This window comes from Lissotriton vulgaris, chromosome 8, assembly GCF_964263255.1.
Source record: "Lissotriton vulgaris chromosome 8, aLisVul1.2, whole genome shotgun sequence".
Classification (NCBI taxonomy): Eukaryota; Metazoa; Chordata; class Amphibia; order Caudata; family Salamandridae; genus Lissotriton; species Lissotriton vulgaris.
In genome coordinates this window covers 195377854-195403389 of record NC_141696.1, presented here as the reverse complement: position 1 = coordinate 195403389, position 25536 = coordinate 195377854, and the positions used below count along the sequence as shown (strand labels likewise).

The window sequence follows — 25536 nt, the reverse complement described above, 5'->3', positions numbered from 1 at the left end:
CCCTCCATCACCCCTGCCTCATGCCATAACCTCTCTCACTAGCTCTACCTCCCTCCGTCTCCTCTGCCTCATGCCATAACTTCTCTCACTATCTCTACCTCCCTCCGTCTCCCCTGCCTCATGTCCTATCTTCTCTCACTATCTCTACCTCCCTCCATCTCCTCTGCCTCGTGTCCTAACTTATCTCACTATCTCTACCTCCCTCCGTCTCCTCTGCCTCATGCCCTAACTTCTCTCACTATCTCTACCTCCCTCCGTCTCCTTTGCCTCATGCCCTAACTTCTCTCACTATCTCTACCTCCATCCGTCTCCTCTGCCTCATGCCCTAACTTCTCTCACTATCTCTACCTCCATCCGTCTCCTCTGCCTCATGTCCTAACTTCTCTCACTATCTCTATCTCCCTCCGTCTCCCCTGCCTCATGTCCTATCTTCTCTCACTATCTCTACCTCCCTCCATCTCCTCTGCCTCGTGTCCTAACTTATCTCACTATCTCTACCTCCATCCGTCTCCTCTGCCTCATGCCCTAACTTCTCTCACTATCTCTACTTCCATCCGTCTCCTCTGCCTCATGTCCTAACTTCTCTCACTATCTCTACCTCCCTCCGTCTCACCTGCCTCATGTCCTAACTTCTCTCACTATCTCCCTCCGTCTCTTCTGCCTCATGCCCTCACTTCTCTCACTATCTATAATATCCTGCAGGCCACCTCTCTTTCCCGCACCCTTCTAGATACGATTCAGGGCATGGGAAGAGTATTCGATTTGCCCAGGGCCCCTAACCTTTCAAGGGACCCTTTGGTAAAGGGAAGTTTCTCTCCAGCTCACTTCAGGGTATTTTTGTATTTTAACCTTTAACGTACCATTCAGTATTTTAACCAACATAGGGCTCAAATTAGCAAAAAATGGGTAATACTATTCAAAGTTGTTGCACATATTTCTTGCATGGGTTTCCCAAAACCCTTAAGATGACACTGCACCCAACTTCCTCTCCTGCCACACCCTTATCTTTCTGACAGGGAGCACTTTGATAATGCTCCAGAGCTCCTCAGAGAGCCCTCTGTTTGTGAGTACATGCTTAGCAGCAGTGAGCATCAACGCCTCCCTTCTCCAAGGTGAACTTTGCAGTCAGCGGCTCATTCAGACATGTCTAGCTGGGCCAACGTTGCGAGGAAGAGTTAATTGAGTTTTTTTCAAAAGGGCCCCAATAATTCTAAAGATGACCTCGTATAGAACTTTAAATAAATTAAATTGTTTTAATCGTTATAGTGGGTTGGAAGCAGTTGACTGACTCCCAGTTCTTTCACCGGGCAAAGCAGCTCTGAGGGAAGTGTTAGATCCTTCAGGGGTTGATGTTGGTAGTGCTAGGGAGGGTCAAGTATACCTGGAAACCTGTAGCCCTAGTATAAGTGAAGAGGAAGATGGCTTTACACACTTAACTTCACCGGGTAAAGAAGTTTTGAGGGAAGTGATAGACCCTTCAGGGGCTGAAGTTGGCAGTGCTGGGGAGGGCCAAGTACACTTGGAATCCTGCGGCTCTAGTCTTAGTGAAGAGGAAGCCGGTGTCACATACTTAACTACTGTACCGACTATAGCCCTCACTCCCATTAATATTCTTTCCTGGAACATAGCAGGGCTTAGGAAAAACCTTGCAATTCCAGATTGGAACGATTTTATCGATCCCTTCCATATTTGCATGTTTCAGGAAACCTGGTGTCTGTCCCCGCAATACAAAAATGGGTACTCCACCTATTACGTTCCGGCAGTCTCCTCAGGGAAAGGTCGCCCGTCTTGTGGCCTTCTCATATGAGTGAAAGTTAATCTAAACTATGTGGTCACTATGCATAGTGTCCCTTCCAATGACATTTTGCATATCTCCCTGAAAAGCCCCCATGGGGGTAATATACAATTTTTTTGTGTTTATGCAAGAGGGGCACAGGGTGGCCAAACTTCACAAACATTTGAGCTGTTAGATACTAAGTTAGCAGAACTGCAACCTGGGTCAAAAATCCTGGTGGGGGGTGATTTTAACTGCACATTTGAACCCCTGGATGATGAGAACATATTGGGTTGGAGCTCGGAGGACTGGAGACACTCTATACCCCCTCTAGTACTGGCTCCCATCAAGGAATGGTAGGCCAGAGCAATCCAGCTGAATGCTGTGGCCTTGGTCCACAACCTATGGGCTCTTAATGGGCGGACCACTTCTAATCGCAATGGGGCGATGACCTACAATAGGATAGGCTCCCCATCGCGAATTGATTACATCTTTTTAGACGTCCAATCCGGGCCAACCTTGTAGATATGGAGGTCAGGCAGTCCTCAGACAGTGATCATAACCCTTTGTGTATGGGAATCAATTGGACCAATGGGATATGTGAGAGTGCGGGGCCGAAGTTGATCACTAAGGAGGTCTTTCCCTCTAACTGCAACAGGAAACTAAGATGGTATGTGGTTAAGTGCGAAGAGGGTAAACTTAACTGTATCAAGGAGCTAGTTATAGCTGAAACTTCCCGTCTTGCAGTGGTGGATTTGGCAAATCCAAATTTTTCTGGGTCGAAATTATTAGCTCAATACCAGAATTTTACAGTTGAAATAGGAAAGTATTTCCTTCAAAACTCCAAGAGGAACCCACCGGCTGATCCTAGACCCCCAAAGACTAATCCTTGGTACACAGCAAATTGTAGAAACAAGAGGAAGGCTATTGCTTTAGCTATAAAATTAAAAGACCCCATAGCAGTGAGACTGGCCAGGAGGGACTACCGCAACTCTATTTTTCTAGCAAAAAAAAACTGGGAGGAGGACCATTGGCAGCAGCTTAAAATCGCGGCCTGTGGAAAGAATTCAGTCATTTTTTGGAAACTAATTAATATTTTAGACCGTTGAGGAGTTGATCCCATTTTAAATCACATTAATGAACAGCAATGGCATGCCCATTTTTTAAAATTATACTGTGATGATGATGCTCAAGCTTACCCAATACCATTAGATTCGTCCCACTTAAGAACAGATTCTCCTACCGAGGCAATCCCATTCTTCCCGCGAGAGGTCCGAGATGCTATCGCCAATATCCTTCCAGGTAAAGCACCCGGTCCAGATGGCTTGCCTGGAGACCTATTATCTCATGACCCCCTAATTTGGGCAGATTTCATAGCATGCCTAATGAATCTAATCCAGCTAGGTCATCCTGTCCCGGAATCTTGGAAAGGGGCGGAGGTGATCACGATTTATAAAAAAGGTGACAGAGGGGACCCTGCCAACTACAGACCAATTAGTTTAATTGATACCATCCAAAAGGTAGTTGGCAGGGTCATTATAAGCAGAGTAGAGACATGGCTTATGGATGAAGGTGTACTAACACATTTTCAGGCTGGGTTTAGGCGGAATGTTGGTGCAATGGACCAGGTGTTTCGGTTTTGTGCGGTCTATTGGAAGTCAGTATCTATTAATAAGGGCAGCCTTTATTTGGATTTCATAGATCTCAAAACCACATTTGATGTTATTCCACGTGCTAAACTATGGGAGGTATTATTGTCCATGGGGTTTCCTAGCTATTTGCTGCAACTTGTCATCAAGCTCCATGAGGACAATTTTGCAAGGATACGATGGGGGAGTCGGGGGCAATTGACAGGGAGGGTACCAGTCAACAGAGGGGTGCGGCAGGGATGCGTGATGGCTCCAACGTTGTTCTCCCTCTTTATAAATGGGGTGGTGGACCATTTGAGGGAGGATCCTGCGGACGCGCCTGTCCTTGCTGGAGAGAAGACTCCCACACTCCTCTTTGCGGACGATACCCTCCTGATGTCTAAGACCCCGAAGGGCCTGCAAAAATTGCTTGACCGTTTCTCTCTCTTCTGCAAAGAGCGTGGGTTATCGGTAAACACCTTAAAAACAAAGTTAATGGTTTTATCCGCAAATAGAAAGGTTAGGAAGGTACATATCACACTGTTCGGGTCCCATCTGGAGGTGGTGAATGAACTAGACTACCTGGGGGTCAGGCTATCCAACAATATGTCCTGGGGCTCTCATATATCTAAAATGGTACTTAATCTCAAAAGGGTCTCTGGAGCGATACTAAAGAACCAGCGCCTCTCCATTAGTAGACCGGTTGCTCCAGCCTTGACAGTCTATGAAGGGAAGGCTGTAGCCTCGGCAGTTTACGGTTCTGAATTATGGGGTACCGAATACATCAAGGCCCTGGCATCTGCAGAGAACAAGTTCATTAGAGATTTGGTATCACTCCCAGTATCAACCCCTTTGATACCATTATTTTTTGACATGGGTAAAAAAACAATTTCTGATAAAGTCCATCTTAGGCCGCTGTTATTTTGGGTGCGCGTTAGAAGGACTCAAGAATTAACAGAATACGCTCGAGTGCTGGACGAATTAATATCCCTTAATTTCAACAACAAGATAAAGTGGCTTAACAACCTTAAGTTGTTGGCAACATCTATAGGCTTGGGAGAGTCTTGGGCCTCGCAATGTCCACCTGCTAAACAAATTGTCAAAAAGTTATATTGGGATTGGGTTGAGGCTAAGGTTTATGTCAACCCCAAATTGGGAACCCTGACGATCAACTTCCTTGATCATAAATCATCTTGCAAGCTGGAACCCTTCCTGGACTTTATCCAGCTACCCAGAGACAGGACTTTGTTTTTGAAGCTGAGATACGGTACTCTGCCCCTCAAGAAATTTATGGAAGGGTGGAAAAGCAAGGGGGGGCATGACTTAAATTGCCCAGGCTGCAGTTGCACGGAGGAAACCCTGGGCCACTTTCTATTCGCTTGTACAGCCTAGAAGCATGTTAGGAATAAATTGTTGAAACCAGTGTGCAGGGTTCTGGGTGTGAAGGATCATAGATCAGCCCTGCGTATTATGTTAACCAACACTGCCTCTATGTACATCGTCTGTGGGGTCGCAAAATACCTCTCGGGTGCCTGGATAATCCGCTTTAGTTTGCTGGGCAATGTATAAAAGCTTATTTAGGATGATTGTATTGTTTTAACTCTCCTTTTTCCCCTTCCCTTTTTTAAATTGTTCTGTGCTGTTCTGCTGGAAATGTAATACTATTGGGTTAATTGTTTTTATGTATTTTGTATGTTTGTACTTTTATGATAAATATCTATCGAATAAAGTATTACAACAACAATAAATTAAATTGGGGAGAGGAGTTGGCCTAACGGCTAGGGTCGGTCGTCCTTAAATCTGAGAAAGTGGGTTCGAGTCTCGGCAACGACACTGAACATCATGTGATTCTGGGCAAATCACTTAGGGCCAGATAGAAGTGGCCCAATACCGGTCGGTAACGGCCGAAATTACCGAATTTCGGCCGTTACTGACCCGTATTGGGCATTTGGGATGTAGATGGCTACATTTCAGATTCGGTAGTTTAAGGAATCAGTAAATTACCGATTCCTTAAAATACCGAATCGTTAAATTACCGAATCTGAAATGTAGGGAGTGCATTGCACAGTTAAGGATTCGGTATTTACCACCAAATGAAGGTTGGTGGTAAATTTCGAAAACCTTTAAAAAAATCAATTTTGTGCTTTTTTTTTACTGTGCCATGTGGCAGATTTACATGCCCTTAGGACATGTATGTGTGCCACATGTGCACCCATGCACTATTCAGGGGTGCAACAGGGTGTCAATGTGACACCCTGCCACCCTTGCATGAGGTCCCCCTATTACCGATTCGGTATTTAGCATGCTTCCCATTCATTCCTATCGGCCTCCAGGCCCATAGGAATGAATAGGAATTACCGAATCGGTAAATACCGATTCTTAATGACCGAATCTTAACGATTCAGTAATTTTTACAGAGAATGTATCTACAGCCCATTTACCTATTCTTAAATACCCAATCGGTAAAATTCGGTATTTAAGAATAGGTAAATTGGGATTACCTGGCCCTTAATCTCCCAATATCCAACAATTTTTTTTTTTTTAAATGAATGTGTCCTCATGTAACGCAACAGGTCTAGGTAAAGCGCTCTGATACCCGATACTTTCCTGTCAAGTTCACGCTATATAAGACTCCGTTAAAAAAAAAAAAAGAACATTTAATTCCCTGGGAAAAGAAGGTTATGGGGAGTGCCTAGAGTTTTTTACTGTTCACATTCGGCCTCATTTCATCGACACCAGACCGGAGCACACTCTAGAAAGCAAAGCAATGTCCCGCCATCTTGAATATTCCATCTAGAGCAGCTCGTGCCCTACCTAACCCCACCTTAGTCCACAGGTCTTAACCAAGCAATTTCTTCTGCTGTATACAAGAGCGTCTTCTCGATGGAGAATTGAATGAAATGTAACTTTCTTCTATCAGATTATATGTAGATGTCGAACCCCTTGAAATGGACTTGCACTAGCAGTTTCATTTTGCAGAAGCTTTTATTGGTTGATTGGACCAAAGAAATAACATCTCCAGTTGTGTATGCAGATTTGTGGTCTTACAGTTTAAGCCGTACTTCGTCTCGTGAACATGAAAAAACACAGCTTTTAATTATATAATTCATCAACTGGAAATTTGTTACATTTCTTGTCCCTTTAATCCATTCTATTTTTTCCAAGTGATGTTCTGTGGAGTAATCCAGGGGAAAGAAAACTCACTGGCGGCACAAACTGGCAGCCAAAAGTTGCACCTACCACAACGTGGAACCCCGCAACAATGGTGAGTGTCTCCAGACTATAAGATTGTAATAGTGCATTAGAAGGGTGACTATTCGACAAGAGTTAGACTTGGATAAGTACTCATTGAGTACTGACGTATTCGCTAAGTACAGCTCTGCAAGCTCAACTGTTGCAAGGTCTGCAAGCTCAACTGTTGAAAGGAATGAATTAATGTTCATTTATAATTTTAATTTTAATTAGGAATTACTGCGTATGTTGCAACATTAGCTATAAACCAGTTTGCACGTTAAATTATTTTGTATTACCTTTAAACCAAGTGCGTAGGCCAGTCTCTAACTTTGTTGAGCTTAGAAGAATGAGTCCAATGATAACAGTATACTATATTATTGAGGGATCGAAATACATTCAGATAATTGGAATTATATATATATATATATATATATATACATATATGTTGGCAAATAAAGCCAGAAAGCTAGGAAGAAACTGAAAATGTGTCGATTTTTTTATACAGAGGGCAAGGTATGATTGCAGTACTTTGGACATCTGGGGCACCTCTAAATATCTATGTGGAGTGCAGCTAACTCTGCCCTTGAACTGTAGTGTGAATCAATTATTGATTCGATTCCTAACACCAGATTACAACACGGAATCTCCTTACCATGAATCAAGTTACAATTAGACAATCACTTCAAAAGACATATAGGTGTGTGGTCAAGAAACCACTGTTGCTGCTCTTTGTTTGCCTTAAAAATTATTGTCACCGCTGCAGACATGAATTCATCGCAAACCAGATTCTCCTCAGTTTGCATTGACAATCCTCAGTTTACTGCCGTCATACTCTGCCATGCTTCTCATGTACTTCCACCACTCCCTTCAGATTCCCTATGCCATCCAATATTTTTCAGGATGGAACTGATATATCGGCTGAGGTGCAGTGATGTCAGCCCTAGCCTGCTATGGGTCCAGCTCTGACTGTCTCGTATGAATACTCTACTTGCACACCTCAAATCCCTTTAATCCGAGGTCGCATGGTGGGCGAAAGAACAATGGGTTGGAATGCTACTCTGAGCGATTGCCAGTGGTTAGACTTATTGCAAGCATCTGCCAAACACCTTTAGTGTGTCTGATGTACAGTCCTAAAAGGCCATCGGTATGCCCAGATGGGGGCACCTTGCTCACTGTGCTATTGGAACCAAGCTACACCCAACCGAAAAGTCCCAATAAGGGTAAAAGCAGTCGTTGGTTGCTTGTGTTCTGGTTTGGTAGTTCAGACTGGACATTACCTGTTGGAGAAGGGTCATGACTGATTTGATTATTGCTGAATACATTCTAAGAAGGCATCGTGGCCAAAAGAATGATAGGTTGGAATGATACCCCAAGCGATTGCCCACAGTTGGACTTACTGGAAGCATCCTCCCATCACCTTTCGTGTGTTTGGAAACATACATCAGACAGCATCTGTGTGTTGACCTTGGATCTGGGACCTGGAGATCAACATCAAATAGCACATCTTTCAAAGATGTCCAGGAATTGATACAGCATAATAACCATTGCCTTAACAGCCATAAATGTTGTATCTATGGGCCGTTTGGACTGATCATGCCTCCATTTCCCCTGACCTGATTCCCAGAGGCCTGCACTGCAAGTCTGCAGAATGGGGCTTCAGTTTCATAGTGATGTATCTTTCATCCTTCACTTAAATGCAACAATCAAGAATGTGTGTAATCAGCTACTCCAACTCTGAGCCACTGTCCCCACTCCTTGCAACTGTCCTACAAATGTGGTTTAGAGTTGGCTGTATTTTTTTCTGTAGAAAATAATGTATTGCCTTCCGTAGTAGACTGCCAAATAATGATCTCTCTAACATGCATTGAATCCAGAAAGTATTCTACATACTTCATAGACATATGGCCTGCCTTCCAGGCCTCCAGTAGAGAGCACTATTTAATACCTTGTGTATAACTCACAAGGGACTGCATAGCTGCATTCAGTGGCGTCTAGTTTTATCAAACCTGCGAGAAAGTGTTGTCGACCATTACAAACAAACTAGCGTTCAGCCCCACTAAATCAGGATGTTTTGGCAGGAGACCTTTACTAGCCTCTCTGGCATCATACCCTGGAATGTCCTTGGACTGGAGTAAGAACTGGCAAAACTAGGCAATTGAAGACCTGCCTTTTCAATCACTAAGTTGACTAGGCATAGGTCTCGCCCTTCATTGCGCCCCCTCCATCTCCTGCTAAGCACCATTCCCCATTGTGCATTCTTGCAGATACAGAAGGATCTTCAATGTGAATATCACCACTAGGATTTAAGCATCTTCTCATCAATCATAGGTAATTATTATTTTTATTCAATATTGACATGCTCAAGCAAACTAGGTCCCTAAGTCTGCCAGTCACTTTCTCTTCCATACTTGAATAATTTACTTTTTTCTCTCATTCATCCCTGTGTGACAGCTCAGAAATAATGTCCAATAGTTAACAAAAAACATTTTAAAAAATTGTGAGGAAACGATTTGGAACTGTGAGGAGGTCCTCATAAAAGTAAGAGCATACAAGAAACATTATACACACATTGGAAACCATAGGAGAACAGTAAAACTAGGTACTCATTTGTTACAAACGGGGAATATCTTAAGAGCCTGAATCATAACAAAACTTAAATACAAGTTTAAAAAACATTAAACATTTTGACAAACTCAAAATCAAAACATTTTATTTGGGGGGTAAATGTCATTTGCAATTGCTGAAAAGTAGTCTGCACATACAGCTTAAAAAAGAGAGGTCTTAACATCTTACGACTGCACAGCAGCAGAGCAATACAAATAAATAAAACATGCTTCAAGTATTGAACATCATTTTGACAAAGATTGCATATGACCCATGCCATTTAGAGCTTAAGATTTTTAAAGGTAGAATATTTAATCTCAAAAGGGTCCATAAATGTGTAGCACCATGAGGCATATTCCATATCACATAGGGTTAGGCTCTTTTCATGGTAATGGAATCCAATATTGCTTGAAAGCTCTCTGTATGACTGCAGGCATTTGTGTCCAAGCGGAAGCTTAGATCATTTGAAGTTTGTTTTCGACAGACCTTTAATGGAGTTTAATGATACCAAATGTTGGTCCTTTTGAAATTGGCATAGGGCAAATTTGAAGTTTCTTTAAAAAAAACCAAAGATTTTTCTTTTTTTACTTCAAAAATGTCCTCACGTATGAGATATCTTAGTGAGTCACCATTACTTCTGAAAAGGCTGGAATCCCAACAAACGACTCCTGCCAATCCTCGTGTAAAAACTCCAGTTTTAAGGCAGGAGTCGACGCTAAGGTGTAATGCAATACTAGTCTCCTTAATATCTGCCCTTCTGTCTAGTCTAAAAAGCCCCATCTTGACACATTATTTAGCTCCATTGCGTACAGTAAGGTGGCTGGGATTTAAGCCTGATACGCAGATAAAAGGTGGGAGAAATGTCTTCTGCCGACAGCTTTATAAAATACACTCATCCCCTTGGCCTAAGATTGGGCCATGCTGACATTACTAGAAATATGAGCAGCATCATTCAGAGTGCTACTCATAATTCCAAGAACGTGTAAGACTGAACCCATTCCAGTTTTTGGTAGCCTAGATACCATGAGTAATTGGCATATTTACACATTTTCTTCCAATGAAAGCATAGAACTTTACTTGTTGAGGAATTCATTTTCAAAAAGTGTGCATCAGCGCACAGCTGTAAATGCTACTAGTCTGCCATTTAAAGCTTTAAGTGTTAGGGCCACAATTGTAATTTAATCTGCATATAAAAAGCAGGATATTGACCGACCCCCAATACTAAGAGGAAAGTCTGTTCCTTTTGATAGGAAACCAGGCAAATCAAATATGTACAAGGTAAGCAACGATGGAGCAAGTAAGCACCGCTGCTTCAAACAATTTTTCATCTGGAATTTCTCAGGTTGCCCCTGGTCACCCCCTTGCAGAACTTGACACCAGGTTGTGAAATGAAGGGCAACAATAAAATGCAATAGAGTTCCAGGCATGCCAAGGTTAAACAACTTTTTTTCTCAGCATTGGACGGTCAACTTTATCAAAATCTGTGTAAAAGTCGATAAACGCGGCATGTACTAGAGAACCAGTGGCAGTCACATCATTTTCATTGATGAGTTGCAGGGCTGCAAAACTATCCAAGGTCCCACGATTGTTCCTAAAGCCTGTTTGCTATATCGGGATTATCTTATTATCTTCAACCCAGACATTAAGTTTGGCCAAAAAACATATAGTGAAGACCTTACCTACCGCATCTAACAGGACAATTTGATTGTAGTTTACGGGCGAGCTATGTTCGCCCTTCTTGTATAATGGAACAATAATAATTCCGGTCCATGAGGAGGGGACTGTTGTGTTAGCATAAGGAATTTCAAAAACCGGGAATAATAGCCTAGCCCAGGGTTTTACTTCTTTTTTATTACTGGAGAGGCACTTCATCCGGGCCTATTACAGCAGAAGTCCTCATGGCGTGGATCGAAGGCTCGGTCTCCTGCGCAGAAGGGTCATCGTATTTAGATGTAACAATATTAGGGCGAATGGGAAGCTCTTCCATACAAAATGTATTTCCTATATTCTCTGTGTATAGTACCGAGATGAAGCTGCCCCAACTGTTCGCTCTTTTAGGGGAGGGATGAGACTTTTCTCTAGTTCAATAGCAATCTGCAACTATCTCGCAAAATCTTCTCATATTATTTCTGTATGCAGCTTCTCTTTAAGTATATGAATATTAATCGATCTCTTTCTTTGGAAAAGGAAACAAACTGCTTTCTAATCAGCCTTTTTATTTATTTGTTCAACAGAAGAATGGGCAGAGATATTAGTTTATAGAGAGCCTTAGTAGGCCTCAAAACGGCATTATTTGTAATCTGTTTCATGAATTGGCCGGAAAAACAGATAACATCGGTTTTTCAGGAATCCAGATCATTAACCGCCTTCTATAGAAGTCCATTTAAGTTATTGATCTTGCTAGGGTCCCATTGAGTCCTACCAGAGTTTTTATTAAATTTTGAGTTGGGACCATCATTTTTCCATAATCCTACTGGAGTCATACCTGCTTTTGAGGAGAGGATTAGTGGTCTGTGATCACTTGGCATGGAATCTAAGATTTTCAAGACACCTAAGAGATGGATTGATGCGTATGAAACAAGATAGCCAATAATTAAATATCCCATTGGAGATTTATGGGTATGATACGCAGGGGATTCTGGGAAATATATCTCCCATTTACAGTCATGCTTCATTTTTTCTCAATTGGTCAAGGAGTACCTGTGCTCTCTTATCCGTTATTATATTTGGGTGGAAGAGTAAAAGGGGGAATACACAGTGTTACCTCTTTTTCAATCTCCGAAAATAAACTGATGGTGTCGCCAACCAAAATGACCTGAAGTTCACTCTGACTATCCTTGGCCTTGCTTATGAAGGCAAAGATATCATACAAAATGTTACTGTAGGATATATCAGGAGGTATATAAATGTTTAGCAACAAAATTGTAGCCTTCAAGCACCCACTCTCAAGAGCGGGTATGGTTACTTCTTGAAAGAGATTAGAGGGATCTTTAAAGCTCTTATAATTCCATTTGATATTTTTAGTTAAAAGAATTGCCATCCTTCCTTTTGCATGTCCTTTCCTAGATGGCGTAGCCTTACACTGTACTGAAAAGTAGCTGTTGCATTGGAGATCAGAGGGAACACCAGGTTTCCTGGAGGCAAATTATTTCGGCTTTTAGGCTATCCAAAAATGTCATTTTCTCCATATTATTCATTAGGCCTGCCGTATTCCATGAAATCACTCTTAATTAATTAATTGTAAATTGTAGGGTTTAGATGCTGGGTCTGATACACGTTACACCCGCTGACCAATTCCATTTTAAACATCATCCACAAGAGATGGGAAAGATCTGGAACCCAGAATACTTTTGTGTGTCACAAATCTTCCATAATTTCTAAAAAAAAACAGCAAAGGTTTTGGGTCTTCAGCTGAGAATTCATTTAAAGAGAAAATGAAAGATTCAAGGTGAGCCGTCTACCCACACACATTTGGATGAAACAGCTTGTGCTCTCTATTCGGAAGCCCACAACTTTGCACAATGCTCTTTTTGACAGCTGTAGGGCCTGGTTTGAATTCACCTTCTCTTCCTTTGGGTCCTCAGCACTTTCAGAATTGGAGATAAAATATCTTGAGTATGGTCCTTATTGGTTACAAATTTTTCAAGGAGGGCTAGGATGGAGGACAACGTTTTCTCCAGACACTTCAGCAACTCCGAGACCTGCACATTTCAGCATGGGAGATTACAAGACAGATTCCAAGCAAGTCCAAATCAGGAGTAGCAGACATCTGTATGTTTGCTGAAGGGCGTTCCATTGGGTACTGCTAATATTCCATTGGGGTAGTGCAAAATAGCCTTAAACCAGTTACCGGATACAGAATTGGCAGAGTTCTGATGTAGCTAATCTCCTTCGGCAGATGATTTCTCAGGTTAACCTCCATTTCTATATCTGGAAGGGTAATATCCTCATTATGATAAATGGAGATCACCTGCGAATTTGGGGTTGACTTCAATTTAGTTATAGGATCATCTTGTACCACATTCTCTTGTAGAAAAAACAGAAGATCTGATTCACACCCTTCATTCGATTTCCATGTGCCAACTTGTTTCTAAGGAGTTTAGAATTAGCTTTTTTCAGGCTCTTGGCGGAATCAGGCGGCCAGAATGAAGCTTCTGTTGCGTTATTTCGATACCTTCCTTACTTAAATGGAGACAATGCCATTATTCCTAGTCGTTGGTGGTCCAAAGGAGGATAAAAACAAAGAAAAAATGGGGCGACAAGCAGCAATAGAAGGACACACTATATCCCCAGATGTCTGGAACAGTATGCAGAAAAAGACCCCTCCGCGTGAGCAAGCCACACCGCCCTAATGCCGGCCTCTTCTGCTCACTGCTAAGGTGCCTATTGCACTCCTAAACCTCACTTGCCGACAAGAACAGCCATCGTTGGGAAAAGACTCTACTAGCATGACGTAGCAGTAGTTTCACTGTGAACAGGTGTTCACTGAGATACACTGGTGCTCACAAGTCAATCACTTGCATGCCACAGGGCACACCGCCAAGAGGTGCAGCCACAAACACCCCCACCCGCACTGCTAGGCCTTTAGTATCTCCACTACGTGTACCTGGTCACCGTAGACAGGACAAAGGCCAAGTCCAAAACCATTCGTGTATGAAATCAGGTTACTGCTTAGACCTTTAATAGTTCTGCACCTCAACTCAGCACAGCCAGGCCAGGTCAATAACCAGAAATGCCTGAAACATAGTTGTGGCCACAACTGAAAGATCAAGGCACTGCATACTCTGCACAACTTATAGGTATGTCACTTCTCAGTATGGAGCACAGCAGCCTAGTGGGTTCGGGCAAATCACTGAGGTGTTGAAATGCATATGGGGAGGAGAAGAGAATATTAAGCTAGGAGCAACTGCAGTATTCACTCTTCAGCAGCCTTTTCAACAGACCCCCTGGCAAGTCCCCTGGCAGGTGGCGACTCTCCCCATGCCTTCCCAGACCTCCGTACAGCAAACCTGCCTCACCGCTCCCTTCACTCACCTCACTGTGTTACAGCGCAGAGTGGAGAGCAGTCCAAGGTTGAGGTTGCATGCAGACACCTCCAGAGGAACATACTGCACCACCCTAACCCCCCGGCCGCGTCCGTGCATTTCGGAGTGCCCATGGCCTATTGCGTTGCACCTCCAGCCGCCTTACTGCTTTGCTGCGCTCTCTCCGCTTTCACACTTCCAACAGCCCGGCCCCCCTCAAGCTAGAGGTGTTACCGCATGGGTGGCAGAGGGCAAGCTTGTCGCTTGGTCCCCGCTTATGACTAGCTTCAGCTGCACTCTGCATGCTGCGTGTCACTCCTAGGTTGGGCCCGGAGTCGAGTTTGGGTGCTGGCATCTGTCTGCTTCACTCCTCGCATCCTCTCTCACCACTTCCGGGTGTCTCCACTTTCACCAGCAAAGTAAATTGTAGCAGGTCGTGTTTTGAGTGGACAGAGTACAGTAACTGAGAAATGAACACTACATGAAAAAGGAAAGCTTTAATAAAGTAAAGCAAAAGATTGGCATTACACTGCTGTTTTACGTAAATTAAGAAATAAACCTAAAAATGACTTTTTGATTTTTTACCTATAAAGCAACAAGCAATAAAATATGTTTCAATAAGGTGAAACCTAAACTCCCAGTGGACCCAGCAGTAGGGCTGCCTTTCAGATTCTGTCCAGGTCTGAGAGACAACTGCTCAGGATCTGCAGTGGTGGCTGACCAATTGCACTTCCTCCTGCTGAAGACCACTCTCCCTTCTCTACCCAGGGATGACAGTAAAGATGGATGCTTTGCTGCTGCTTTGTGGCAAATCACCTAGTGGATATCAGAGGGCTCTGGTCCCCAGTGGACAACGGGCCTCCATCACCCTTCTGAAGGTACAGGCCGTTAGTCTGGCTTTGAAAGTCTCAGTGTTGGCCATCAAGAGGAGACTGGTGCAGGTTCTCAGGGACAATGCCGCTGTCAGGCGGTACAGCAACAAGCAGATCACAAGTGACCTCTGCTCCCTTAGTGGCGCAGTGCATATTCCAGCTGTGGGCAGGAACCCTGGCTAAATCTTTTTACCACATTGCAAACGAGCTGGGCAAGAAGTAGCCCCAAAGGCCTGAGGGCCCATTTCATCAGGGCCAAAGTTGCTATCACTGCCCTGACATGAGGGGTGCCTGTCTCTGATATGGACTAGGCTGCAACATGGGTGTCAGTACATATGTTCACAAAGCACTACTGCCTTAACAACCAGGTTTATTGGTAAGAACACTTAGCCCGCTAGGTCATACAGACTTTTTTGGTTTGACGTCCTCCATTTTGGAAAGGTGGTGCCTTGGTATCTGTTTTAAGGTGAGGAATCTGCCATTTAAAATATCCATCAGAAAAAAGTACTTATCTTAGGTAACACTCTTTCTGCGGCATACTCTATACAACTGCAGATTCCTTACCGCCGTTCCCACCTCCCCATTCTGTAGAGTGGCTTCTTTTAAAAAATATTAAAAAGTCCCAAGTTAGTGATCAGCACACTGTCACCACCAAATGTCGCAATCCATTTCTGAAGGATTAGGAAGGTAAAAGAGAAGAAACTGACATTAGGGCCCAGATGTGTTGCTTATATGATGCTCCACTCTGTCACTTCCAGGAAGGTGAGGAATTTGTAGTTAGAGTATCCACTAGAAAGAGCATTACCTAAGGTAAATAACTTGCTTTTTATGGTCACTCTCTTTTTATCTCCATGAATTAAATCACAACTCAACTCTCATCGCCCCTGCACACACATGAATGTTTCCCTTCCTCCTTCTCTTGATACCTTTGAAAAAACAATAACAGGTGTGGTGCCACCCTCTCACTTCCCCTTCAGTAATAACCTTCTGCACAACTATTATATAAAATACCTGGCGTCCTTCCAATCCTTCTGCTACATTGCTCAATGAGATAGAGAAAGCAGGGAGCAGGTATGTATCTGTCAGTAGTTCTACCATAGCTCCTGTCAGGACAAAGGAAGGTCCACTACCTGTCACTGATCTTCACTGCACATGGGATATCGGTGATATGATGGTTGGTGCTGCTAGATTGGTAGCCGCATGTTGGAAATAATTTTATGGTTGGCGGGGGGGCCCTACTGAAGCAGCAACCACTGTTTCTGTCAGGGCGAAGTCACATGCAAACTCCAAATTAACCTGTTCTTAACCCTTTGGTAGCTTGGTTGCAGGACTGGGGTGGCACCACTTTAGCGGCAGGACTAATTGCAGACAGAGTCCAGGTGCTGGATTCAAGGTTGTTGGAGCCTTTTTTTGCCCCTTAGGCTCTGCTCAGGAGGCTGGCCAACTAGCTCTTGGAATCACTTTAGTAGTCCTAGATTTAAGATGCAGGTCCAGCCCTTTTCACTCTGGCAGCTGGGCAGCAGAGCCACAGTCCTTCCTGCAGAGTGGCATAATAATACTTCTCAGTCTTCCAGAGGTGTACTGTAGGTTTGGATCTGAGAATCAACTATGTATACCTGGTGTCCACTTTGGAGGTTTCTACCCTCAGAGGTTTTGTGGAATTTCCTGCCTTGGCCCCACCTGGCTGCAGCTACAAAAGACCAGTGTCAAAACCCTTTGTGAGTGTGCTGGCCAGAAACTTTGGGAGGAGTAAGCCAAAAAGCTTGGAGAAAGACCACCATAAAACTGACAGATCTAGCACCATCATTACCTGAATGTAGGGTGGCCACGTTAAATATACACTTCGATACTGGCAGCTGCTTCGAAAGATGGGGTAACAATGGGGAGTATTACTCTTTTTTGATCTCCTACTATTTCTGAGGGTTGGTCAGAAGAATGGGTCAAGAGTGGACCAAAAGGACACTCATTTTTTGTACAGTTTGAGTCAATTAGGCATTTTGGCATACAATGATAGGAAATGGGATGCTTGTTTCTCGTATGGAGTCGAATAGGCAATATCGCATTTACAGGTAAATAATGGTTACTTTTACAGTTAGTTGATAGTCAATCTCTTAATCAGACAAAGAATTATGAATATGAGCTGCTATTTAAATGTAATGTTTTTATAAGGGTGTGTTCTAATCTCATATTATTGCGTCATGTAATTGTTCTTCCTGATGAAAAGCAGAATGGCATGCATTTCCCACAATACGTAAGTGAAATTAAAAAAACAGCCTTTTTTTCTGAGCTGGCATGCTGTTATTAACCACTGCTACTGCAGAATCTGATAACTTTTCACGTCCTTTCACACAATGATCTCTGCTCTGTTGGAAAATTACCCTTTCTTCAATCATCTGCAAATCTTTTTGGTGCTTTTCTGATTCCTGGCTCCAGAGATGGCATGGGAAATACCTAGATTTCTTTTCCTTGATTAAGCTGATGCTCTTTTCTGTCATTAGTGGAAGCTGTGATTGGTTTGCTGTGCGCCTTGACATTTGCTGCTTTGGGTTTGAGAAGCAATTTGATTGGTTTTAGTTTTGTGAAGATCATAATGGCGGCAAACTGAAATGAATTGCATGAAATTTCACAGTTTCTGTTTGACCTGCCTTTTTAATTCACATTATATGGTACTGTTGGAAGGAGAGACTAATATACACATTCTTAGTCTTCTTCATATCTAAATGCATACTAGAGAATTACAATTTATGTTAAGAAACCAAGAAAGTTGTCATCTCCTATTTTCAGGAAAAATACTTTTATGTATTGTTAGATCAGTGCTTTAATGCTCTTACTGCAGCAGTCTCTAGTTTGCAGTGTTCCTGTTCATATCTTGATAGGTGTTGCTAAGCACCTTCGAATAGGATGTTCGCAAAGCATGTTATTTACAGCACTAAGAAACTGCAAGAATGGCAGACAACACAAATAGATTATTTTGACAGTATTGCTATTATTTTGAGCATTACAAAAGCGTATTTGTCTTTCCAAAGTCTTTATCATATAGTATGTTATCAGTACCATGAATGTGAATATATGATTTGCAATTAAAATGTGTTGAAGAAAGTAACATTTTTGCCAAAATTATTGTGTTTACAAAGATGATAGAACAATTTTTTTGGTGCTTGAGTTTAGTATTACATTCTATCGAAGACTAATGTTATGATATTGTAACAAAAACAGTATTTAAATCAAGCTAACACACGTGAATTAACATATATGTGTTGCTAGAGTTTTGTTAAATGAGTGTATTTAGTGTTCAGCTCTCACATGTGACCTCTTAGCACTACCATAGGACAAGAAAAAACAGTGAGTACACAGGAGAACTAGTTGGAAAGCAACTGGCTCTTCTAAAGAAGATCTTGTCTTCTGTTGCTCAAAAATGGCATTGTAGAGAGTTCCGCATAGAAAGGGCTAGAAAGCTTTCCGGCCTGACCAGTGTTTCTCAGTCTGAGAATTTTCAGGAGTAACGCATTGGATGAATGCAGGATTCTGTTAGAGACATTTCTATTTGTGGGTTGGGAGGGATCCATTGGCCTCTCAATCTTAATGTTTCATACCTTGAAATCAATAAATTTGGATGACAACCATTAGGACAAGGCTCAAAGTGCCAAGCATGATTCAGGATCTCAGACCCAGTAGGAGATGAGCTGCAGAACTCTGCCGTCTCTACATGCCAAGATTTAGACATTTATAGAAGACTAAAGGTAGTCCCTTTGCACAGAACAGGTGTGACAAAAAAATGGCAATGATGGTGAACACTCTTTGGGGTGGGCCAGGTCAGGAAGTATCTTCCTTGATCCTTTGATGACTCCTGAGAACTATTTGAGAGGGCGTCAACAAATAGGACACCCATGGTCTCCACATGCATGGATGCGGGTTCAATAGTTGCTCATGGAGACGGACGAAAGGTACTGCAGAAGAGTTGCCGGTGGGAAGCACTGCGTCTGCTGCTTTTGGCACACGGGCCAATATTGCAGCACTGCTGCTCAACCGGCCCCCTGTACCAAAAACGTCCCCCACCGGTCTAAAACCAGCCCTCACCCTTCCGGCCCACCAGGGAAACGCCTGGTGCCCGCTATGGCCAGTCCGGCCCTGTTCAAGAGGGCTTGTTTAAATAGGACACCCATGGTCTCCACGTGCATGGATGCAGGTTTAATAGTTTCTCATGGAGACAGACTAAAGGGAGTGCAACAGAGTGTAGGAATTAGGACGAGTCCTGAGGACCTCTATTTTGAAACAATTTGTGCTCATTAGCTTAGTGATCATGCAGGTCATCAAACAGGTTTTGCATCTGAAATGGGGACAAGAGCTAGATGACCTGAAGTAGATTTCGAAAAACCTAGGGTTAAAATGGTAAACCACATGGGATACTGAGCATGGCAATGAGACAATTAGTTGTGTAAGAAGGCTCAGAAACCAATAAAGTGTTAGAGGACATAAAAGGGCCAGAACTAAATCTAAGAGTTTCCCTCATCCCTGTTTTTTCAGCCAGTCAAAATGAATAGTCTATTCTATCAGAAGCAGCTGATAAATTGCCTAAGAAGGTTACATTGCTATTTCATTGGTCAAATTACCTACAATATCTGTGCTGGCTTACTTCCTCTCTCTGCCCTAAAACAAACGTGTAAAGGACCCAAGACGCTGGTGCTTGCAGTGAAGAGCTGGATATGTTCAATTATGGCGCTATCAAGCAGTTGGGTTGATAGACGTAGACTGGAAATGAGTCGGTAGATTGAACATTGTTAGAGTCAGTGACTCCTGTGGTGGAAGAGGCAGCATCAGCACTTTATTAAGGTTGAGTACATAAACCTTAGCTTGGGAGGTACTAAAGCTGTCAAACAAAGGAGTGGCCAACGGGGGTGCGTAGCTATCACTTTGAAAACCTGATGATGACCTACATCCAAGAGACAACCTAAAAAGGTTTCCATAGTGAGGAAGGGAAATGAATCAAAGCCTATGTTGTGGAAAAACGTATCTTACTTGAAGCCAAACTCAATAATGGGAGTAGACTGAGCAGCAGTTGTTGCCATATATGAAATTGTAGTAGCAACATAGGAGACATAGCAATAGGAAAGGTATTGTGGAGGTATGGATCAAGATTTTAGGGCATCCTTGTCCTAAAAACCCAAAGAACTGTAAAAAGGTGTGTGATTATTATTGAAAACATGCCTCCTTACCAATGGCTATACAGCATACTTCTATTAAAGGAAACACTGGTCATGTGTAGTTCCAAAAGCAGATACACATGCAATTATTTGTTTTTTTCTTCTTAAGGTATCAACCACATTAAATACAGTATCTTTGTTTATTCTTTAAACTAACTTGGTATTCCAAACTTAGCCACAGATAGAGGATTCGATTTCTATACACAGAAAAGCTGTATGTTCTTAAAAACAGATTACAACATAAGATAGATAATTGTTCTATAATAATCTGTGCAAATATCATTGTTCAATTCCCTACACTTGTTCAATATAGTACACACAATATAACTGGCGCATGCAAACACAAATTTTAGGCCGTTTTAAAAAACTTCATAGGATGGGTTCTGTACGAGAAGGGTCTAATATTGGTGGGACCCCTTAGAAGGAAGAGCAGATATCCAGTATATTGCATTGTCCGAATATCGTGAATCTGTTATGAGCTCTAGAAATGTTTATTCCATCAAGAAAAATAGGGAAGAGGGCTCGTGGAGTCTCTTGGTAAAATATTGAGTCATCTTCCCGTGTTATAGTAGGTTAATATTAGTCCCGGGCTCTTACTTGCCAATGTGACAAATTGGAAAGAACAACATCTCCAGGCACTGAGCCACTGTGGTTTGCAGGGTGCAGTGAGCTTTTATCCCCTCTGAAATTGGCCTAATAGCGAAGCTGACTGACTACTAATGCGGCCTCAGGGCTGCAGTGCAGGATCCATTGTCTGTATTCCGTTTTACTACATGTTTCATCATTTTGACAGGTTTTTAAATTTCATTCTCCTTTTTCCCCCCTCCCAGTTATATACTCTGACCGTGTAAAAAAAAAACGGTTTCTTTGTCATTCATTAAAAGAAAGACATTTTTCTGTGACCAACTTTGTTCAAGACTACATCTTTCTCCGCCTTTGCCAGTTCTCCAGGCGCCCTCGTCAAAATCCATTCAAACAGTTGTCCCCCACCGAATTCTGCATCTGCCTATACAGCTGTTAAATGTGAAACTCTTCTCAAACTGATCTCATCCTTAGGTCATCAACTACCTGGATTGCTTTTGCCACAGACCACCTTTCCAAGCCGATAAAACAAACCACTGTCTTTTCTGAATGTAATTCCAACTTGATGATCTTTAACAATTCACACTTCAGTGCATCTTTCTCAGTTCGTGATAAATTTACAAACAGCACCTGGTCTACTATTGCTACATTCCAATTCATTTCCCTTTTTACCCTTAAAGTCCTGGTTACAATCCGACTAGGGCCCAGTGGAAAGAAGGCTGTATTATCTAAAGTCATAAAACAAAGTAGCAAACAGTTGTTCAGTATTTAGGGGTTGCGCTTACGAAAACAGACACAATTCAGCCAACATGTTTCGTTCCAAGTATTAGACATAAAGATGACTGCAGAGTTTGTGTCTGCATCAGCTAGTTTGTTTCTCCTTGTTACGGTCTTTGTTTCTTTGTTTTTCTGGCCCACTCATGCTTCCTCCTCAACACTTGTAACCAGATATGTAGCTAGTGACATCCTATCTCTTGGTGCTGTTGCCCCTAAAACTGTGATATAACTAAGCCTGGCTCGACACAGTGATGAAAGTCCTACGTGTACTCCATTCTGTGGGCTCAAAAGCTGTTGTAACACATATTTTTTCCCTCTCCAACTCGGTCCTTGCTGGGAATTGTTACCATTTTTGCCCATTGTCTTGTCTATCTCAGCTGGGAGTGTCTTCATGTGATTTAAGCTTCTTGACAGCGGGTGTCATGTCTTGTCCCTTACCGTTGGCTCCAGTGTGAAGTTGTTCTATTGCGGACTACTCATTGCTTGATTTGTAAAAGCAAAAGAAATATAAATATTAAGTGCCAGGGCTCTCGTAAGGAGGCCGCTGCAGCTTGCACCAGACATTGCTCTTGCCATGCTGCCAATGATAGTAACAACACAACTAGTAACATCACAAGTGTGACAATTCAGACTGTTTCAGGCCCCTAAAGCTAATAGAATGGCTTAGGCGTAAAAAAAAGTCATTTTAACGTATTTTGAAATAATAATTAACCATTGTTTTGGTCATCTCTAAATTAGATAGACAGCGCTACCTTGTGGCAGACTGTCACAAGCGCCGGTGTTGACTATTAAATGCTGGTGCAGATCACTAAAAACCACCGGCTCAAATTAAACACTGGACTTACCTTTGCACTCTTAGGTATTTGGTTTGCTATTGCTTATCTTTCTTGCGGCTTTCCATCTCTCCTGTTTCTGCAGCAGTGAAAGGGTACTCAAGTGAATGCTGCCTTCTGTTGCCTCAAAAAGTTTGTCACAGTTTTATTTCTTTCCTCTTTAGGAGCGTTATTTTTTTAACAAAGTCCTGCAGTATAGAAAACTGGTGGCTTTCAAAGAGCGGTTGTCCTGGTTTCTCGCTGCATCCATGAATCTTTCCATCACCTGAAGTTGACAGACTCTCCCGAGGATATTAGACGGCCAGTGTGTTTGAGTCGAGGGATTGGCAGTTCTATGTGTATAATCCAGTTTAAGGGTTTCTGTTTCATCTGTACCCAGCACTAATATGAATAGAGTTGTCTTTTCCATATGCTCCTGATGAAAGTTCTCTCATTCTCACATTATCCCTCTGTGATTATTTCCTATATCCAATATTTTATTGCATGGTGATGTTCTGTTCACGGAGATTGATAGTTTTCTCTTTTGACTGAAGCCATTTCTTCTTCTGTTATTTCCTCTTTTCTTTGAGTTTCCCAGAGCTATAGAACTGCCCCCTAAGTCTTTGATGTTATTTTGTACATCTTGTTTTCTAGTCTTGGATTGTTGTGCCCCGTAAAGCTATCTCAAACACTGAAAGTGATCCTCCAGGATTTGCCTAGTGATTAATTGATAATCTTTCACATATTGGATTGCAGGCTGAGTCTCAATTCATGGATCCTCTTGTTCTTTTATTTCTATGGGGCTCCATTTAGAGTTATGTAGACCTGTTTAGCAAATGTTTTGCAGACTTGTCTCACTTATTTCTTGTACCAACATTCCCTCATCTTCAGGGTCGGCTGTGTGATGATTTTATAGAGTTTGGTAGGCTAATTTCAACTTCAGTGGCACCTTCCCTGTGGTTGATGAGCTCCTAGTTTGGTTTTGATGTGCTTATACAGGTTTCCTTTTCGTTTGGTGGGTGCTGCACCTTTATGGGACTGGTTGTCCATATCCTTCAGCTGATTACAGGATTGCTACACACTCCCCTCCAGTTCCTTTTTCCCTATACCAGTCTATATAACTAAATATTACTATCAATTCACTAGCGTAGTGATTGCTTGTAGATGCTTGCCTGGTCTTTCTATTGTAGTTACTCTCTCATTGTGAGGCTTGTTATTTATGGCTTTACATATAGACCTTGGGCTTCCTGCTTGGTTTCTAATTATAAATCGCATTGTCCTCTCTCCTCTAATTTGTCAATCCTGAGGGCCGCACTTTGTTTTGTTGAATGTGGCCCCGTTCCCATTTCAGTATGTTTGCAGCACTCCTGGTTTTGTCAATGCAACCTCCTCTCAGTGGCCGAGCCCTGAGTTGGTACTCTGCAAGCCCCTTTCATATCCCTCCTTGCTTTCATCTCCTTGTTTCTGTGGAAGTCTGACTCCTGCAATGGGCCCTCCACTTTGCTTAATTCTGTTTGGCCCACTGCTTCCATACCGTGCCTCCCTTGTAACTGGTCTGTCTCTTCGCCTGTCACCAGCGATATGCGTGCTTTCCCACGTGCTCTGCTCAGTAGGGCACTGCGCACAGAAGTTCTCCTTTCTGACCATTGCAATTCTGATTGATTGAGATGGCTGGAATTTGTGTTTTGCTGTGTCTCTTTAGCCTGCCTTGGTTGCCCCTTGTTTGGGTGGCTGCAGTGAATCCTCATTTATTAGGTCATTTCGCTCGTCCCACTGCATATGAGCAATGGCGCCTCGCTTTATGCTTCCACTCCTGTTGAGATTGAAGCGGTTAGTTTCAGGGTTGGTCTGTAGAGCAGAGATTTGCCTCCCAATCCTTTCTCATCTTGGCTACCATCTTCTTTTGTTTTTTGTAGCTGGTCTTAAGACCAACAGACCAAATTGAGAAGTCGGGAAACATTACCACGAAGATGTAGACTGCATCAGAGCAGGGTGGCTGCTGGACAACGGGTATTGCCATGCCTGTTTTTAAAGTGAAAGTACAATATTAACTTTTACATTTATTTTCTCGATTGCTCTGGACTTGTGGTTGATAGTAGAGCAATCTATGACCGACCTGGTCCTTCTGCATCTCACGAACATTAGTGTTTTCTGTATAAGAATGATTGCAGACCCTCGGGGAAGAATGTTGTTAGGTCTTAAGCATCAACGGCTCAGGTAAGGACATTGTGACGCAGCAGATGTTAGGGTGGTCTCTCTGGGCTCACAGTTAACCCTGAGGAGTATGTAGTTATTTTCTAGGTTCAGTCTGGATCTGTACGATATTTCGGAAGATGTGCAATCAGCAGAAACATATATCATCCAAATCTCAATAACAAGTTAATTTGTTCCCATTACTGTACAAAGCCGAAAACCCAAAAATGGCCAGATGCCAACTGCACTAATACAAATCTGCTAAAAAGTAACTGTCGCTGTTCGGCTCACAACATTCTTTGGGTAACTAAGTAGATTGGCTTTGCTGTTCCACTGACAGTATTTTTTGTAGTTTGTTGTATGGAGCTTTCAATTGAGTGGATTTCCCCCGTTCACGGAAGAGTTCTACAGCATTACTCGAAAGGGTCACTCCTTGGGTAGGTTGGGAGCAGTGTGTAGCTTGAAATGTTGGTAATTGTGGAATAGACATGATAGGTAACACTCAGGTTTAATTGAAAAGTACAATTAACACAGCTTACTTATAATTCACTGGTTAATGCTCCTTGTATTATTGGTTGGTTGTTGAGTAGTAACATGAATGCTTGCTATCCAGTTACAGGTAAGAAGCCTATTTTTTGGGGAACTGGGCGAGGTGATGCGATTGTTAATTCATGTAGTGGTTATGTTTTGTGCTTCATATCGAAGAAATTTACTGATTCGAACCCCCAACAACTAATAGGTGTAAGTGATAAGAATGGAATCCAGTGTGCTGTTGGAATTAAAGCATTCCCAACTCTTGAGAGAATTGCCTCTTTTGGTTATAAGTTCTTTGTGC

General features: G+C 42.5%; 1 protein-coding gene across 7 annotated transcripts in view; it reads left to right on the top strand.

The window, feature by feature from the left end:
• The window catches only part of PICALM (phosphatidylinositol binding clathrin assembly protein), a 495196-nt gene that overhangs the window by 428858 nt on the left and 40802 nt on the right, over positions 1-25536 (top strand). For 3 of the 7 annotated variants that reach the window (XM_086933968.1, XM_086933965.1, XM_086933971.1), the window contains 2 exons: positions 6568-6667; positions 17361-17387. In XM_086933968.1, the coding sequence (XP_086790094.1) occupies positions 6568-6667; positions 17361-17387 (127 nt within the window). The remainder of the gene's footprint in view (positions 1-6567; positions 6668-17360; positions 17388-25536) is intronic. The other 4 variants (XM_086933969.1, XM_086933966.1, XM_086933970.1 and 1 more) reach the window with 2 other exon arrangements.